This window comes from Protomyctophum bolini (assembly GCF_963924005.1).
Source record: "Protomyctophum bolini genome assembly, chromosome: 2".
NCBI lineage: Eukaryota > Metazoa > Chordata > Actinopteri > Myctophiformes > Myctophidae > Protomyctophum > Protomyctophum bolini.
The window spans coordinates 14,914,639-14,935,217 of record NC_137863.1 but is presented as its reverse complement, the minus strand read 5'-3'; the positions used below and the strand labels follow the sequence as shown (position 1 = coordinate 14,935,217).

The 20,579-nt window shown below is 39.7% G+C and overlaps 1 protein-coding gene across 1 annotated transcript; it reads left to right on the top strand.

The window, feature by feature from the left end:
* The first annotated feature begins 136 nt into the window (after positions 1-136).
* Positions 137-20,551, top strand: LOC308331530 (immunoglobulin-like and fibronectin type III domain-containing protein 1). The gene is made up of 24 exons (XM_080786994.1): positions 137-198; positions 5,252-5,338; positions 8,096-8,218; positions 8,392-8,537; positions 8,721-8,820; positions 8,925-8,948; positions 9,518-9,554; positions 9,673-9,865; positions 10,857-10,970; positions 11,070-11,232; positions 11,354-11,626; positions 11,979-12,278; positions 12,985-13,109; positions 13,206-13,347; positions 13,475-13,768; positions 13,915-14,214; positions 15,867-16,043; positions 16,387-16,515; positions 16,796-17,104; positions 17,431-17,516; positions 17,621-17,813; positions 18,186-18,482; positions 18,691-19,017; positions 19,444-20,551. The coding sequence occupies exons 2-24, from the start codon at positions 5,302-5,304 to the stop codon at positions 19,446-19,448; spliced, it is 3,894 nt and encodes a 1,297-aa protein (XP_080643120.1). The 5' UTR covers positions 137-198; positions 5,252-5,301; the 3' UTR covers positions 19,449-20,551.
* Positions 20,552-20,579: the final 28 nt, after the last annotated feature.

Genomic DNA, 20,579 nt, shown 5'->3' with positions numbered 1-20,579 from the left:
TAGGGTAAGAAGAACCACCCTTTTACCATCGCCACAAATACGCGTTTTTACCAAGGGGATTCTCCCCATGTAAGGGATTCAGCGGTTCTTAATGTTTTATTACCTAACAAAAAGGGGTGTCACCTTGGATGTGTCAGATAGTGTTAAGAGCAAAGGCTAAAGTGGAAGAGCTTAACACAGTGGACATACAACTCAAAGGTGAGTAGGGGTTTTTCTTTTTTTTCTTCTTCCATTGGTTCCATGTCCATACATTTCACTGCAGCTGCTGAAAGTTTTATTTGACTTGATGGAGAATATCTGGTGACATATTATACGCGTGAAATTGGTCAGGTTGTAAAATATTGTACTATACATGCTCTCTAAGTAAACGCTTATGGTTTACATACATACAGTAATGAAACTGTTCCAGTGTTTAAAGTCAATGTGTGAGATCTGCATATTTGTAATTTTGGAACAACGTGACTTTGACTTTATTTTGAACGCTCAGTGGTCCTGAAAAAATAATGGCAACCTAACACATTTTATTTTTAATCTGGATATATGACCTAAGCCTAGTAATTTATACTGAAAATAATTTTCAAACACCACGCTTTGCATTTTCTGCTTTAAAGTGATCGACACACTAAGTATTAATTAGCCTTTAGGATGTGTGACTGGTCAGAACATATTCTATTTTACATATTCTATTTAAGCTTAGTTTTGCACAGAACATTTCACCTTTCATTAGGGCTGTCACAGTTATTACATAATGGTGTAATCACAATTATCTTTGCATAATCGTCACAATCATTTCCATGTTTTTTTATGCATTTTCAAATATTGAAGAAATGCAGAAATAACAGATCTACAACGCGTCAAGAAGTGACGAATGTGTCAATCATTTCTATGTATATTTCAGTTATTTGTCATATCTGCCCTGTGCAATTTTTATTGATTACAAAGCCTAAACGGCTTCATAATGTTCAAGGCCAAACACACAATCAAATTGTTAATCCCAAATATTTGAGTGACAATCGTCAACATAAATTTGTAATCGTGACAGCCCTGCCTTTACCGATAGCTCCAGGGCATGCATGTGCATTTATTGACAAACCAATTACATTGTCAACTTATAGCCACTAGAAACACAAATCCAAAATAGCCATAACAATATGATTTAAGGTTTTATACATAATAGTAGTGTCTCCTATTTTTTATATATTTTTGTAAACTATACTGGAACTTTGACTTTAATGTGGTTATGCTCAGACAAAAGAAATTCCACAATTCCGTTAACAAATCATAAATAATAATTGACGTCAATTGTCCCACCCAAACAGGTGGAAAAACATCTTCAGGCTGCCTCTTTGCATTTAAGCCAACTCTCTCTCTCACCCTGTCTCACCTGTCTGCCTCGCTCTGTGCACTAATAAATCACATCAGCTGATAATGTACAGTGAGCTTTTCATACGATCATTCAGTCATATGTTAAAAGATCTATTCATTGCTGAAGTCTGCTATGATGGCAAGATACTAGTGGACCTAGGTGTCATAGTCACACGTTTAGCACACAAACATCACAGAAAAGCAGAACACAGTACACACACAGTGTGCAGAAACTGTTTTCCTTTAGGAATTGTAGTTATACAAATGCTATACAGTAACATAAAGCGATGACCCCTACCTGTTAGTGTGGCCTCTGGATTTATGAGAGCCTGCTGGATGATTTCCTGCACTTCTGTAGCTATGTTTGACCTTCAGAATTTCAATCAATGGTATCCTTCTGCTGAGACAACTCAGATTCCTGTAGAAGGGAAGATGAATAACGTATGAGTTTAAATAAACTCACTCTATCAAACATGTTGAAATTGAATACATATTCAACCAATCAATCAAGTTTCCTTAACCACTTAACCCATTCAAACCAGAGAAGCTGTGTCATTTTAAATTTGAGCAATATAGGCATTATACACCATACGTTTTATAGGAAACTCTTCTTGGAACACTGGTTTAGAACACTGGTTTTCAAACAATAGCACATGCACAAGCTCACATCGCATCACTCCGTGCCGGGCTGAAAAGTCTGGGGGATCTGTGGCACAAAATATTTTCAGATGGGGCTCCACAGCCAAAAAGGGTCCTTAATTAGCAAGGAAAAGTTTGAGAACTACTGATTTAGAATTAAGGCATAATCGGCCTCAGGTCTCAGGTTAAACCCTATATTTCGTTGCCGGGGGTCCCCCAGTGGTCTATACTTGAAAACAACCGATCTACACGCTCACAATTTGCTGTGGGCTTGTAGATCTGCTGTTTTCGCCAAATGTTTGCCTATTTTCGGGATGCCGGTGTTTAAGTGATTAAACTGATGGCACAGCCAGCTGACTCCATGGGTAAGTCAGAGTCAGCCACAGCCTACAAGGTGGAATTTCACATTCCACATTTATAGTCTGTCGGCATGCCTTTAAGTGTCCTTAAAGCCAACCCAAGGCACGACCCACAGATGAAAATAGCGTGATATCAGACTCGTCATGAGATCAGGCCATCATATAATGAGGTGAAGACCAGACAAAACTGGAGACAAAAACAAACACATACGCACGCGTGTGCGCACACACACACACACACACACACACACACACACACACACACACACACACACACACACACACACACACACACGATTTGATTGGCTGAGCACGGAATGTGATGTATGATTATGATGATACGAGCCCCCCTCACTTCACACAAGTGTGATTCTTTTTGAGTGGCGCAACCAACCAGCAATGTCCGTGTACAGTGTACACCTACCTATGTGGCATTGGCATTTGGCCATGAGCACGAGTATATGACTTATTAGTAGGGGGCGCCAGAAACAGAGAGGGATAGTGCATGCTCTGTTGCCTGCTAATGAGAGAGAGAGAGAGAGAGAGAGAGAGAGAGAGAGAGAGAGAGAGAGAGAGAGAGAGAGAGAGAGAGAGAGAGAGATAGGTGGTGGTGGGGGGGATTGCACCACTCAGTTCACACGGGTGTGATTTTTATATACAAGCAGAACTCACTACAAGCAGCATTACAATCCGGCATGCACGATAATTGTAGACCCGATATTAGCAATTATGACGATAACATTATAATAGCGCCGATAATACATATCTTTTGGGCAAAAAAAATAATATGAGAGGCGCTTGTTTTCTCCTAGGCTCCTCCCGTTTTGCCTGTACTGTGGTATCACTGTGGTTTAGGAATAGGAGTTTTTCTAGCTTTTAACAAATCCAGCGCTCCCTGGCTGTGACGTAAACGCCTGCGACTTGCAGTGAGCGATAGTAAAAACAAACATGGCGTCTGTAGTGTGGGAGTTTTTCAAAGTTTCAGAGGACAACATTGGACTTGCTATTTGTAACAAATGCAACGCAAATGTTCCACGAGGAGGGAAAAAGATAACTAGCTTTAATACATACAACCTGAAAAGTCACCTGCAACATCACCACCGTTACAACGGTGTGTTAAAAGATTACGAGGACGCGCAGGCAGCTAAACTAGCAGCAAATCCAAAGCCAGCTGCCTCGGGGCTTGTATCGATCGACGAGGCTTTTGACAAATGCAAGAAGTTTTCCAAAGATGACCCTCTAGGCCCTAGGGGTAAGGCGATCACTGACTTGGTCACAGAAATGATGGCACTTGACGACCAACCCTTTTCCATTGTCGAAGACAACAACAACAGCTCCCTGTTGGAACAAATGTTTTGAATCCTCGAAGAAAACACAGAGGAAACTGCCACTGGACAGTAAAACAGCAGAGTGGACGCAGACGTAAGTGCATACCGGTGTTCCGGTATATATTTTATTTTTAATTCATGTTTTATGAACACTCACTGTATAACTTGTGTTAACCGGGTATTTAGAACATCATTATAATTGTTGTTGGATGTTCTTTTGTGTTTTATTTTTTACTATCAGCTCCAGTCACATCTGTCGGAGGCTCCCACGCTTCCTTTGAAGAGTTGCCCGCTGGAATACTGGAGAATCAACCTGTCCCGTTTCCACTTTCCAGTACCTGGCCCAACTTGCTCGAAATTATCTGTCAGCTCCTTGTATCTGCTGCTGGAAACGTGATGAACCCGCAAAGAAACCGCATCACATGCTAAAAGGCTGAGCAGCTGCTCTTCGTAGAAAATAATCTCCCACTGATCCGACCAGAATTAAAAAAGAAAGTGTAGACGAATTAGTTACTGTTGTAAAGGGAGTCAAAGTAACGATGCAGTTCAATCAACTCTCTCTCTCTCTCTCCCTACCCACCCCACCCCACCTCGCCCTCTCCCCTCCCTCTCACATGAGAAAAAAATAAGCTTTTGTTTTGTGAAAAGTGAGTGAACAACACTGTCATTTATGTGGATTATAAGGCAGGGAAGCCAATAATAATTTATTCTGTAAAATGACTTTTGGAATGCACCTTTTTCAGTTTTGTGTTACATAGACATAGTCTAACTTGTTTCAGTAGCAGCTTGTTTGTTACTGTGTGGGATGCACTTTTTCAGTTTCTTACAGTAGTTGGTTACATGTCAGTCTGTTGTCTGACTAACGTGTTTTGTTACTGTGAGGAGTGAGGACTGAGGAATGCACATTCAGTTTGTTTACATAGAGACATGTCTGACAGTGTTACTGGTCAGTAATAGTATTGAATCCTTATGCACTGCAGAGGCCTTTATTTTTTATATGACAGATGTTTACATCTTACAATGTTACTATGCTTACAAGTTAACTTTACAGGTTAGTTATTGACTGACAATACTAAACTTTGTTTTTCATACTTTATTATTTATTTTGGCAAATGTTAGATAGTCTTGCTGTCCTAATGCCAAGTAATAACACTTGTTTGTTTCCATTTATTTATGGACCAAGACCACAACAAAGCACAAAGAGTCAAAGACCATTTGGATTTAGTCCAGTCATTTTTCAGGGAACACATGCCATTGTGAATTGTGATTGACATTGATTGATTGACTCAATTATTTATTTGGAAAAATAAATAGTCACTTTATTTGAAGAGTCAAAACTGTTCTTGGCTTTGTTTGTTCATAGTAATTATCATGTCAAAACTACATGTGAATATGCATTTAAAATGATTCATAATTTTAAAAGATTATATATATATTATCGGTTATCGTATCGGTATCGGTCTTGAGGAGCGGTAAGTTATCGGTATCTGTTTAAAAAAATCAATATTGTGCAAAAATATTCCAGCACTAAATCTGAATATTTTTCACTTTCTGTTTCAGTCACTAGACATTAAAGAACACTGATTTGAACAACAATCAAAGACACCACAATGAATCCATCTGGAACGACGGGCCCAGGTGGGCAAGGTAAGCAACATTTATCATTCTTTTGTTGTAGCCCTAAAACATAAATTAGAATTGAAAGAAAGACCTTCAGTGGGACGGAAAGTCCCACTTATTTGTTTGTTTGTTTCTGAATAATGAGTGCATGCATATGTATTTTTAGAACCTTTGAGAAAGCAACCTTTTCTCTTCACACAGTCTACTTCGTGAAAAATCTGTTCTCATTCAAGTATGGGAGGAGGCTTTCTTCAAGCAATATCAGCTTCCAACCACCAAAATACGAGGATAGGCAAAATAAGCCAATAGCTTCAGCCTAAACCTTTTTGGTCTTATGCAGAAGTTGTAAGAAAAAAAATAAGATCAGATGTTTAAATGTTAATTTCATGACCAAAATAAACTATTACTACTATTACTTCTGAATACATAAATGAACAAAAATATTATATTACTACAATTTTTCAGGAGAACCTTTTACAGAGAGATTGTATAGGCCTAACTGAAAATATTGGCATGCACAAAGTTAAGCCTGCTGCTGATGAAATGAAATGTAACAGAAGGGAAGAGGTATCAAGGCCAGATCCTGTAGCTTCTTAAAATAATTATGTTTCTGTCCTTTTGACCTTCATAAGATGAAATATAGAACGATGACGAGGTGTGGTGCAGAATGGTGTTATAACAAACAAAATTGCATTCCATAATTAACTTACCGTATACACACACACACCATGCAGCTAAGTAGGACTATAGGACTTTGTTAAATTTAGGCTATTCTGTTCATTACCAACCATGATCATCACCTTCCTTCATCGTCGAACAAAACGTTTCAGTGGGGATCCCGATAAAGTGGTGAAGCAATCACAGAATGTTGCGTAGGCCTACATCCTTAGGCCTATTATTATAATCCTTGGATAATAACCTCCTATAAATGCTCATTCCCTGACCCCATTCTTTCTTTTATATTGATGATAGAACCACCACCTATCAGCACCGCCACCAGCTTGTGCCTTTCGTTTCATGTAGCCTATATGGGCACCTGAAATTAAATAAAATAAAAATACAGAACCTACAGTAGGCTATACTACTTTTCACCTAGCTTGGACCGACGGGATCAGGTCCATGCACGGCACGCTATATTGACTGCCCAGAGCTAGACCGACGGTATGGATCAGACTCAACACACGTTAGGTCTGGACTCAGTCTTCTATAGCAGACTACAGTGCAATAGCCTAAACAGTCATTAGGCCTTCGATGTTCGCACAAGGTAAATCGTAGCCTATATATACTTACTGAATGATTTCATCTGGTTTCAGGGCCCCGTAGGCTACTAAACAACTGTTTATCGATAGGGAAAACAATTCCGTCGTTGAAGGACTTGAAAAGACACTGCATTTTGTAATATCTTAACTTTTGCAATCGCCACCTATAAGTACCCTAAGGTAAAGAAAAACAAAACAAATAGTGTTGTCTCCTGCCTTTATTTCTTCTTTCTAATGATTTGATCGGCCCAAAATATTGTGTTCATTGTCATGATTTGTCACGATCCGAGTTGGCTTTGTCCGGCGTAACCGTCTTTAAATAAATACTTTAAGAAATGCCTATAAGGAAAATGAACGGCGATTTATTTTCCGGGTCTCTCGAGGGGGCGGGATAGAGCGTCGCAGTCCCACCCCCTTTCAGAACGACGTGGCCCAGGAAATTAATCCCAATGCATTTTGCCCATAGGCTTTTCTTAAAGTATTTATTTAAAGACGGTTACGCCGCGGACAAAGCCAACTCTGATCGTGACAAATCATGACAATGAACACAATATTTTGGGCCGATCAAATCATTAGAAAGAAGAAAATAAAGGCAGGACACTATTTGTTTTGTTTTTCTTCTTATAAATTATTTGATCGGCCCAAAACATAGTGTTCATTGTCATGATTTGTCACGATCCGAGTTGGCTTTGTCCGCAGTGTAACCGTCTTTAAATAAATACTTTAAGAAAAGCCTATGGGAAAAATGCATTGGGATTCATTTCCTGGGGCCACTCGTTCTGAAAGGGGGTGGGACTGCGACGCTCTATAGGGCCTAGACTGTGATTAATGAAAAGCTGCATGCCACATGCCTTCATTTAACTGACTTAATTATAGAAAGGACACATTGACCTCTTGTGGTGGTTTTGCTGAAATACAACCTAAACATGGAGGAATCTTCCTGTCATATTATGTGAACCTAGTAACACATGGGTGGCCAAAACGTATTGTGATCTACCAGTATCAGAAAGGCTGTTCATGCAGACCACATGACAGACATGCCCCTAAAATATATAGGCACATTTAAATATAAATATATATATATATTTTTTTGGCATGTGCCACTTGAATTAAGGCAACTTGATTGATATAAAAAAGACACACAATTATGTTCATGGCAACAAGCAGGACAACAGTGAAAAATACATTAAAAACAGGTTTAAGATGTTACGGTTAGCTTTAGGTAGCCTACTTTGTACCGTCTACCAGAGGGAAGTAGTTCGAACTCCCTGCAGAGTGGGGTCATTTGCTATCTTGACAGCTTTTCTCCGAATTACTTCCTTGTAGATACAACTTCTTCTTCGTCTTCGTCTTCGTCTTCTTCTTTTTCTTTTACAATATGACTGCATGAGATACATTTTAAATGATAAAACATGAGAAGCACTACTATTAGATTTCTGGCAGATTCTCAAAGGACTCATACTGTGCATTTATCCCCCTCCCCCAAGGCTGGTATTATTAAAGTGTGATTTTATTTATCTCATAGTGTGCATCCAAAAGAGATCCAGAGTTCCCGGGGTCATGATCACGCAGTATGTTGAGCAAGTGCCCCTTGGAAAGACAACCCCAGATATCGTCCATAAACCCCTACCACTGAAAGTTCAACAGGGTAAAATATTATTTTCTGTATATGATCTGCTTTGGTCATTTAAATATGAGAAGGCTTATGTACTTTGGTTTTGTTGTTATATTGTAATAATTCCTTCATATACATGTATACGTTTATTTAATTTATGTTATGTATTTATTATATATAATAATATTATTTATTTATTTTTTCAGGTAAAAAGGTCATTTTCAAAGTAATGGTCAGTGGGCAGCCGGCACCAACGGTCACATGGGAACGAGAACACAGTAAAATAAAATGCGATAATCAAGAGATATATAAGACTACATACAATGAGAGAAATAAAGAACACGTTCTTGAGGTGAGATAATAGAAAATATAAGTTAAAACACACACAGCACACACTCTCACACACACACACACACGCACACAATAACCCAACTTTGATTAATTAGAGCAGCTTGTTGTGCATGTAAATATCTGAGTGAAAATATCAATATATGCACTCTGGATACAATTTACAGTATGACAATATTGTTTACAGATAACCAATGCGCTTCCAGAACATTCTGACACTTACAAATGTGTTGTCACCAATGAATTTGGAATGGCAAATTGTACTGCTTTACTGAATGTTTTACAAGGTGAGAGATCAATTTAATATTTAATAGATTAGCAATTCATTCATTCTATGACTGCCATATTTTACAGTTGGACTAGATACTTATGAAAAACATTTAATTCTCAGGTGGAGCGGACAAAAAAAAGGAAGGTAAAGTATGAATTTTACTCTTTTCTGTCCTTGGATGATGCTAATTAGCATACTTGCAATATTAGAGCCAGCCTTCATCTGCCTTTGCAATGAATATTGCCCCAGTCAGATTCCCGGTAAATCTGGCCCCTCTCAATTGTGGGAGGAAATCACGGCCGAAATGGTGACGAGCCAACCAGATTCGAACCAGGCTAACCAGGCTATAACCAACCAGGTCCCCGTATGCAAATATTTGGAGGGAAATTGGAGAGTGTCGCTGACAATTTCTAATACATTTTTCCCATAGACGTTTCAGAAAGTATTTATTTAAAGACCTTTACGACTCAAAGAAAGCCAACTCGGATCGTAACAACTCATGACAACAAACACAATTTTTTGGGACAAACAAATAATTAGAAAGAAGTAAAAAAGGGCAGGGTAAAACACTTATTTTGTTGTTTTTCTTTTTTCTAATTATTTGTTTGGCCCAAAACGTTTGATTTCATCATTCAAAGTAACCTAAACCAGATTGTTATTATCTTATTCATTCACATGTCCATGTTCATAATATTGATTTGATTGTCTTGCAGGTGAAGAACAAGATTTCAGAAAAATGCTCAAAAAAACGTAAAAGAAAGAAAGAAACAATACTTTTCATAGTTCAATTTGAATCTGTCTCGCAAGACAATTTAAGCAAAAAGATCTTAGTCTAGTATGAACCATTCTTTCTTGTGTCTCTGCCCAGTGTTGTTGTAAAAAAGAAAAAACCACTCCCACCAAAAGAGGGAGAGATTGACCCCAAGCTCCTGGAACTGCTATTATGTGCCAAAAAGAAGGACTATGAAAGAATCTGTTATGACTTTGGCATTTCTGACTTCCGTTGGCTGTTGAAGAGACTCAACCAGTTGAAGAAGGAACGAGAGGATGAACAGAAAAAGGTGTGTTATTAAAGGACGACTTCACCGATTTTCAACCTATCTTTGTATACCAGTATAAAAACGAAGAGAAGCGACCTTGGCCGTAAAGGACGAGGTCGCGTGCATGCATCCGCCTGGGTGACGGCAGACGGCAGACTGCTGGGCAAGCGCTGGTGCTTTGGCATGGGGGATCAGATCCACATAGGGAATTAATTCTGTACTGGCCATATATGGAGCGTGTCTTGAGTGTACAGCGTATGATGATGAGACATGATGGATTGGCAACCATATATGGGGATGTGACTGACACGAGACACAGGATTTCTTAGTATGTGTCTCAGAGGAGGGCTGTTGACAGTTCAGAAACCCGCCTACCAGTGACCTCATCTATTGGGAAATAGGAATCAAAGCTTATGGAAACTGCAGGCTTTATATTCCTGGTAAATTTGCTATGCTATAATGGAAGCCATTGTTCTTGTGGTAATACAAATCTTAAAAAGAAGAATCTTGTTTGAAAACACTGCCCTCCTATGAGACTCGACGGAGTAGAAAAAAATGGCACAGTTTTATCATGAGCATTAGTGAGGACCAATTATATGAAGTTGGGTTGAAAATGGGTGAATCCTTTAATGATGATGAGATGCTGTCTCTCTACTGATGCCTTTTTTATGATGTCTTGTCATTTTTGTCTCAAATTGAGGTAACACGATGCAAAACGTATACTATTAACTTAACACAAGTTATACTAATTGTGAGCATATTCCATGGCAAAATTCACAGTCGAACAAATGGCAAATCTTGCTATATGAATATTGTTTGGATATTTAATGTTTTTATACACAAATAAAAAGGATTTTGTGATGAATCAGGTAGGTTGATAAAGTTGAAGACAGACATAAAGTTGGATCAGTAATTAGGTATAATTGTAGTAGTAACATTTATCCATGTACATAAGCAAGCACTGTCCTTGCAGTGTAATCTGTATCACCTATCTCCTATGATTGACTCTAAGGTTGTGGAGAAAATTGACAATGTGAAACAAATAGAGTTGAAACCAAGTGGCAAAGCGGAATTTGAGCTGGACTTGAAGCTAAAGGATCCCAACAGTACAGTTACTTTATATAAGGTAAGGTGAACGTTGCTTTCATAATTTCTCCATCTTTAAGCCATCCCTGCCCAAATGTACTTTACTTTTAAAATGTGGCCTACTCTCTCCCAAATCAAGGATGGCGAATCGGTTGAATATGGTGAGGGTGAGGGAGCGAAGCACACTCTTAACAAAGTTGGGACAAAGTATGTTTTCAGTATCAATGGTACTGAGCAAGACGATGCTGGGTTTTATCAGGTTGATGTGGATGACACCAATGTTTTCGCCACCGATCTTCAAAGTAAGGCATAATCTAACCTCCCTTTGTTTTATTAAAAAGCAATCATTGTCTTGCTAATGAAGAAAAAGGAAGAAAAAAAAAGTTTTACCTCGCACACTATCTTTCTCTTGCACTCTTCTAGTCCCATCGGTTGAGTTTGCTGCCAACCTTAAGGATGTCAAGGCTGTTGAATATGAAGACGCTGTCTTCCAATGTGTCCTGTCAACACCCCTCAACAGGATTACATGGTCTACAGAGCACTCGTCGCTTGAACCTGGAGACAAATATGAAATCACAGTTTCAGAGGACAAACTCATTCACACATTGACAGTGAAAGACCTTGCAATGGAAGATAAGGGTACCTTTTATGCCATCGCGGGTCTTGCCAAAAGCAGCGCTTCTCTCGCAGTGGAAGGTGGGACTGCTTTAAGACCTTATTCTTGTGCTGGAATTGAAACTTAAAGATGGATTTGTTCAGTAACATGGGTTAGACATGCAGAAAATAAATGTTCAGGTCAATTTAATCCAATCAGAGAAAACCCTTTTGTTCATTACTTAAAATTGATTTATCCTGTATCATTTATGATTGGATGAAATTGGTAACCCGACATAAAATTGGTAACCTGACCTGAGAATTTTGTTTTTTAAAGAGCTGGAGAGAAGGGGGGACCTCTGTTACTAAACAAACGTGTGTGTGTGTGTGTGCGTGCGGTACTGTATTTTTTTCTCTCTCGTTCTCTTTCCTGTGTGACTGTTACTATACTCAGCGGACCCAAGTGGTGGTAAAGGTTGCAAGAAAGCTGCAACAGGGGGAGAGGACCTGGCTAAACTTGCAGCTGCAAGTGGGGATGGAGGAGATGGGAAAGATGGTTCTGGTGATGGTTCCGGTGATGGTTCCGGTGACGGTTCTGGCAATGGTGCAGGTGGAGATGGTGGAGAAGGAGATGGCAAGAATAGGATGGATGGAGCAGAGGGAGACGGTGAAAACAAGGAGGAGGGGGATGGAAGTGATAAGACAAAGAAGCGAGCCCGAATTGGTCCCTTGGTTCCTGAAACATTGGTCATTGGTAAGAACAGTTTTTCTCAAACATTTTCATGTCAAGGACACGCAAGTTATTGTATGTATTTGGCCACCGAGACCCTCATCTGAAAAGTATTTGTGCCAAGGAACCCTTTTTAGAAAATTGCAGATTTAGTAGCTCACCGTGATACGTTGTGAGCTTGTCAATTGGCTATTTTTGAATAGCCTTGTATTAAAATAGTGTTAATGTGGTTGAACTGATTTTAATGATATCTTGCTGGAGACCCCCTGGAACCCCCTCAAGGACCACTGGGTCATTCACAGTTTTGAAGCTGTGAACTAATACACTTCAGAAAACATTTCCAATGAAAATGTGATGCAATTTAGTTGTTTGGAGCCATTTGAAATTTAATTTTGAGTTGGCAGGGACACCTCTTGCAGTACCCCATGTAGACCACTAGAGAGAGACATACTGTATACGAATCATTGGGAAAGTGACCCTGGACAATTCCAAGCATCACTATGTTTGGTTTTCTTATGCCAAGTATAATGAGAGAATTGTGTAACATAATTTCTGTCCTGTTTCCAAATTTGATAGCCCTTTTAAGCATAATCATTTGCGTTGTAATTCTTGACAGATACTTTACTACTATTTCAAATATCTGAAATGTAATGCTTAGTAGTACATATATACTGTAACTTTATACCTGTGGAGTTATCTTAGTTGAAATCTCTGCCATATTGTTTTACAGATGAGAGTGCTCGCTTTTTAAGTGGACTGTCAGATACTGCAGCTAATGTTGGTGAACGGGCAGAGCTAAGCTGCAAACTGAGCAATGAAACCAGTGAGGGATGTTGGTATAAAGATGACGTTTTGGTAAGTCAAATGCCACAATCTTGTTAACAGCTTCAAGTACAATAAATTAAATAATGACTCAATAACTTAATGCTCAACATGTTTTTTTCTGACCAGCTAACTAGTGGAGATGGGGTAGAGATCATCAAAGATGGAGCTTGCCACAAGTTGGTTATTGACTGCTGTATGAAAGATCATGCAGGTGTCTATCGTTTTGAGGCAGATGGGCGTAAATCTGAAGCGACACTTAATATTGGAGGTGAGGATTATCGTTAGTGTTGTTGGAAATGTTTGTTTTTGTATTTGATTTGAAAGATTGCAGTCTTTATTTCTTTATATGACAATAATATGTAATATATATCTTGTTTTCTTTTCACAAATTGAAGACCCACCAAAAATTGACAAGGACGCCCTGCTCAAATTCTCTGAATCAGTTATTATAAAGGCAGGTGAAAATGCAGATTGGAATCTGCCTTTCTCTGGTGGTTCACCACTGACTGTGCAGTGGTACAAGGATGGTGATGAGCTTCTGGCTGGCCAGAAAGTAAGGATTGACACATCCGACACAGAGAGTGAGCTGCGTCTTTTGAAATGCCAAAGAAAAGACTGTGGTGAAGTCAAAATCAAAATTAAGAATGAATATGGGACACTAGAGGCGATTTCTAGGCTTATTGTCCTCGGTGAGTTGAACAAAAACAAATATTGTCTGTTGAAAACTTGATTATGATTAAGCATTTTATAATGCAGGCTTATTTAAGGTCATGAATGTCGTTTCTCCGGATGTTCCTTTTACTAAAGAGATATTGATTCAGTTCTGTCTCAACAGACAAACCCACCCCACCACAAGGACCAGTAGATATTATTGAAAGTACTTCATCATCTGTTGAGTTCAAATGGAAGCCGCCAAAGGATACTGGTGGTTGTCCGGTGACCCATTATCTCCTGCAACGCCAACAAGTTGGCCGCAATAAATTGACTGATCTGGGTGAGATCCCTGGTAACAATACTAGCTACAAAGACACAGATGTGGACCCAGGACGCAGGTATTGCTATCGAATCAGAGCCAAGAATGCAGAAGGAGTCAGTGATTACCTTGAGTCCGAAGATATCCCAGCTGGTGTATTACGTAAGTATTCATATAAATCAGTCAGAACACAATCACTCATCTGCAGGCATAATGGCATAATGGGAACTACTGAAGAAAGGTGTAATTCTCTACCAGAAAGTATGCCCTAATAACCACCTATAGCATGTGATTACCAGTTGTACATTGTCTCTACTCTCTTCCCAACTCTGAAAATACCTTTTCTCAGATTTCTGTTATTCAAATCCCCAATCCCCCTGCGCCTTAATATTGTTGTGCCAATTATGTTTGTATCGCTAGTCAGTCTGTGAAATGTTAAGTGTCAGGTTTTCACTGACCCACATTCACTTTGTGAAACCTTGTGAGAGGAGGTTCTGTAATGTCATTGACATTACCGCTACTCTATATACAGTCAAATGTAACAGTAATGGCCTGCAGGATGAGATGTACACATCGATATCTGAAAGGTGGCAGACCATGAGAGCATAGTCTCAGGAAATAGTCCTCAGAAAGAAAGTAATAAAAGAGAAAAAAGAGAAGGATTGCTCTAAGGATTACACTAATCTCCCAAAATATTTTATTGTCAATTCCAGCATGCTTGTTCGGCAACTCTGTCTGTGATTCCAAGACGGCACTGTATTAGGCCTTGTATTGACAGCTCAAACTGAGTTGAATGTGTAGTGACATGAAGACGTGGGAAGTTTTTGGGTTTGGTGTCACAAGTATAAATGTATATTTTGGTGTTAATATAACATCGGCTTCTACCAGCAAAGTTGTATGTCTGGAATTGGCGAGTGGTGCCATGTCTCTGTACGTACATACTGTACGTGTGTACGGCTGTAATGCACGTAACTTGAGAACCGTTAGCCCAACCGACTTAAAATTCAACACATGCGTTCTACATCCCCACAGGGAGTGCATTGCCCGGTGTCGGACCCACGGTTGTCCAGACCAGAACCGCCACAAAAGGCCTCTGCCCGGGCTCTACTTAGTCTATATATGGAGCTGGCCTGTTCTGACATCACACCACTCCATATTTGGGCATGCCTGACACTCCATATATAGGAATAAAGGGACACAGAGAGACAGATATAGAAATCTCCATATACCGTATGGGTTATAAAAGGGACACGGACAGATGGGTGGAATGGGTATTGCATAGCCGGGTGGGACATGGATCTTCAACTTCCATTGTTACCGACTCGGTGCTCTACAGACCGGGCACGTACTGGTCTAGTCCCATAAACTGGAGGGTCAGAATCAAGCATTGTAATTGGACAGTTGATATACTGTAGATCCCATAATCTGGATGAACAGACAGTTTGCTAATTCCAGTCCATAGCTTCGTGGCACCATAGCCATAGGATTGCTATGCGGATATCTTTTTAATTTTTTAATTTTTTATTTTTTTTACATTTGTCGCTGCCATATTCCAACAGTGTCATGCACAATGAATTTGACACTGATCGTCCTAGTACGTAAGATTATCTGAGGACAGACACAGACAGCCAGACCAATACACAAGGGCGAATGCATGGTCTCCTGGCTACTTAAATTGAGCGGCAGAGGGGTAGACTTATTTTAGGGCAGCTCAGCTGTCTTGTGATCAAAAGGCTGCCGGTTGACTAACTAATAAATGTTTATAAACCACAATATAGATAGAGTAAGAAAATGCTCCAATTTTGTTGTTACAGGATTCCCTGGATCTCCAGCAGCCCCTAAAGTGGCCAGTGCTTTCAAAGACTGCATCAATCTGACATGGTCTCCTCCTTGTGACACTGGCGGAAGCAAAATAGTGGGATACAACCTGGAAAAGCACAAGAGCGGCAGCAACTATTGGACTCTTGTGAACCAAAATGAGCCAATCAAAGGTACTGCAGTGCTCACATGAGTACAGTATACATACGTTCTAGAAATGTGAGACATAATAAGAGGTCATTTGTGGAATGTGTGTACAATAATCAAGCAAAAGAACTGCACAAAAACGGCACAATCCTTTTCAATACAATTTTCATAGCTTTACCCTCTCTGTTAATCTTCAGTGGCAGATTGAGTTGAAATGCTTCATTGGTAAAGCTTACTGGGAAAGCATTTACAAGAATATACTTAATTTGCAGAGGATTTGGAGATTTATGCCTGCCATGCTGCATATGTGTATGAAACAAGATATGCTTTTTTTCATTTCATATGATGTTCTATTTCCCTTTCTCTTAGATACAAAGTATGCAGTAAAAGATGTTTTCGAGGGTGCAGCATATGAGTTCAGGGTGTCTGCTGTCAATCTGTCTGGCGCTGGTGATCCTAGCCTTCCATGTGATACAGTCTTTGCAAGAGATCCTATGAGTAAGTCAATGAATACTGGATTCTTTCATCTTGACGCATCTGCATTTTCTCTTTGACTGTAAATACAGTGTCAAAGCACAGCATGTATGCATCGGGACTACGAGTTGTGCGACCTCTCCATTCTATTTTAAAGTTTACCAGCAAATGTACACCATAATATACAAAGAATGTACAAAGAATATACACAAATATAATATACAAAGAATAGAATATACACTATAATATACAAAGAATACTATTTACGCTAAGCCAGTAACACATTCATTCACTTTCCTTCCAGAATCTCCAGGTAAAGTCATAGACCTGAAGTTAACATCCTCTGATTACAACACATTTTCCCTGGCTTGGACTAAACCTACGGTGGTGAAAGATGAAGTGGATGAAGCCCTAGGGTATTTTGTGGAGATCAGACCCATTGAGGACATTGAATGGAGTCGCTGTAATGCCAACCCAGTTAATCGAACATCCTTTACCGTGGTTGGCTTGAAGGCAATGGCTGCATACTGGGTGAGAGTGATTGCTACCAATTATGGAGGTGATGGATTGCCTTGTAGCTTTGACAATTATGTCATTGCTATGCCTCCCCCTGGTAAGAAATATTTACATTTTGAAATAAATTATTGGTGATTTCTCAGCTTAAGTGAATAGATACAGTATATATATAAAACGAAACTTCTAAACTCATATCTGACATATTATGGTGCAAATGTGGTAGTCTGGCAAAGAAGGTACATTATTATTTAACACATCATAGAAGGATGAGTGGTGTATTGGAAAAGTTTTCTAGATGCTGTATAAGCCAGATAATGATGCGCTTACATCAAAGTTGGCTCAATTAATGAACTGAGAGTGCATGTGCAGAACTAATATCAAGTAATGAAAAAAAGAAATGTTATCTCACATTTTCTCTCAAAGTGAGGCCAAAGTTTAAAGATGGCAAAATGAAGACCTTTATGGTTGTGAAAGCAGGGAATACTGTCCGTGTCAACATCCTCTTTGAGGTAATGCTACACAGCATTTCTTGGTAATAATGGATTCACTGCAGAAAGCATGTTCTTAAATATTATCCAGATTGTATCCCTCAATTCTTGCATTCTGTCTGTAGGCTTCTCCCTTTCCAGATATCACCTGGCTGAAGGACAGCCTTCCTGTGCTCAAACATGTATCAATTACCAACTGTGACGGCGGCTCGCAGCTCTTGATCCCAACCACTGAGCGCTCTGATACTGGCATCTATACCATTATCGTGAAGAATATTGTGGGGCAAGAGACCTTCAATATTGAGATCAGAGTTACAGGTGAATGTTAATCCGTTGACATGGAGTTCTAATGCCTATTATTACTACATGCATATAGGCCTACTGTACACTTTTTACACTACACTGTAGTATTCATTAAAGCAGGACCCACGTCCCACACAGGGACTGCCCATAAGTCCAACATCCCATTAGTCCGACCTATATGGCCAGTTAAGACCGAGGCGTGGCCGGTAAAGACTCATATTATTTATATTATTTAAACACATCCCACACACAAGATTTTTCTTGTTGCTGCAATGTCAGCGATCCAAAACCCAATAATTGTACTCTATTATGCATGTATGTATGTATAATGATAAAGAATCTTGTATCATCTGTAATGTGTTTCTCTGTATTCTACCCTGATTTCAGATGATCCCAAACCTCCAGGCCCAGTGGAGCTGGATGAGAATGTCCGAGGAACAGTGACCCTGTCCTGGACTCCTTCTCCCGATGAAAAAAGGGATGACAGACTGCATTATATGATAGCTAAGAAGGACTCATTCAAGCCCACTTGGAGGACAGTGGCAGACAACCTCTTCAACTATAAGTTCACAGTCGTCAACATCATACCTGGACGAGAGTATTTGTTCAGGGTGTTTGCTAAAAATGACATGGGTCTCTCTGTGCCATCTGTCTCCCCAAAATGGGAAACCAAAAAGGAAAAAGGTATGTGCATTTAGTTTCTTTAAAGTGAAAAACATCGTCAATAGTTTTTTTTGCTGATATGTTTTATAAACACTATTTTAAGATGAGTGGAAACAGTTTCCCTCATTGTGTGTACAATAATTAATTTGCAAGAGTGCATATATTTGTTTACCGTATATTACAATGCATACTTTACTGTTTCTATGATCTCCCTTCCTTTGCCACCCAGTGACGTTCAAACTGGACATGCCAGAGTCAAAAGGCCTTGACTTCCAGACACCTCCGTCATTTATTGTCCCCCTGAAGCAGCGTCTGGCCCCACAGGGATACGAGTGCTACATGACCTGCGCTGTCACGGGAAATCCCACCCCGTGTGTGACCTGGTATCGTAACAACATCAGTCTGAACACCAACAGCAACTATCACATCACCAACGTATGCGGGGTGTGCTCCATGCTGCTACTGAGAGTTGGACCCAAGGACACTGGGGAATACACAATCGCCCTGAACAACTCGCTTGGGACAGCTGAGTGCTCAATGATGCTGAGTGTCAAAGGTACACACATTCACAAGTTGAACACTCACTGTTGGAGCAACACAAGTGTGTAGGCCAGTGGTTCTCAACCCCCCCCCTTTTTTTAGATACATTTTTGGGCTTTTATGCCTTTATTGATAGGGGAGTAGCGCGCAGCAAAGGTTGTTGCGATTGGGATTCGAACCCGCGACAAGTTGTCAGGCTGGCATTGCAGCCTAGTGTGCCTGGACCACCACGCCGGCGGCCCGGGCCAAACCTTTATTAAGTACCCTCTCTCTTCATTTGTAAACTCTCACATACAGACCTGTAACTAAGGGTCCATTTGGAACCGCCTCAAGGAACGCTGAGGGTCCCTGGACCCCACTTTGAGAACCACTGGTGTAGGCAATGCAAGTGTTTCTGTGATCACATTTTCTGTGTTATTTACTTATTTATTTTTCTTTACAGGGTGAAGAGAACGTGCAACCTGAATGAAGGATACTGTATGTTGGAATGATGCATTGGTGTGATAGACGTTTCTTAGACCTTGTGCACTAGGCTACTCTACTCAATTCAGTATTGGCTGCTGATACTGTGTATTTGAGCTTTAAGTTGTGGTAGTTTTCATTCATACTTGATACTATTATGTAGTAAAATAATTGAAATGTACTCTTGCCACTGTGTGCGATCCAGTACTTTTGGTTTTCATGATGTTATTTTGAGTGGATATCGCACCAGAAGTCAGAGTGCAGTCACTGCGGCAGTCACAAGAAACCTCTGAGGAAAAAAGTAGACAGAAATTTATACCGCATTATATAATGAACATTAGTGAGTAGGACTACCAGTTATATGAAGACTATGTTGAAAATTGGTAACCTGTTGTACTGTAACTATTACACAACAATGTATGCCTCTAACCTGGAAACCAGACGAATTTGCCAGTGCAATGAATAAATATAGCTCTATTAGTCTGGCCTTGTCCGGGCCCGGCTACTATGCCCCCAGTACATGGAATATAGGCCTAGTATGTGAACTGGGCACCAAAACAAAGTGGGCTCAGGTAAACTGCACTAAAGCAGAGTAGGCACTTGAAAAGCCTAGACACTAATAGTCTAGTAGCCAGCCCATAGAGCCCCGTTGTGAACCCGGACATGTTGAGTACACCAAGGTTTTATGTTAGAAATGTTGAGTATATGGGTCCCCAGCATGTAGAAATTGCCGGATGCTAACTTGCATATGTTGAGCAATTTGGCCTATGTGACCATACCATTAACAACTTATAGAAGGCAAAATATTCAAAAATGTTATGTTGACAACAAATAAAATACTTAAAAGACCATGAAGACATCAACTGCCCATTTATTATCTAGGCTACTACTGCTACTGCATACTAAATACCCAATTTCTCAACTCTGTTGTGTCCCTATTCCCTATAGTCAATTCAAAGTCAAACAATTAATAGTCACTATACGTACTTCATAGAAGAGCTTGTTTTGGTCATGAGTCATGACATGATGAAACTATTGTATTGTAATGAATACATTTATTGTTTTGAATAAAATGTTTGTGCATAATGTCTCATCTCATCGTGTGTCCCACAGTAT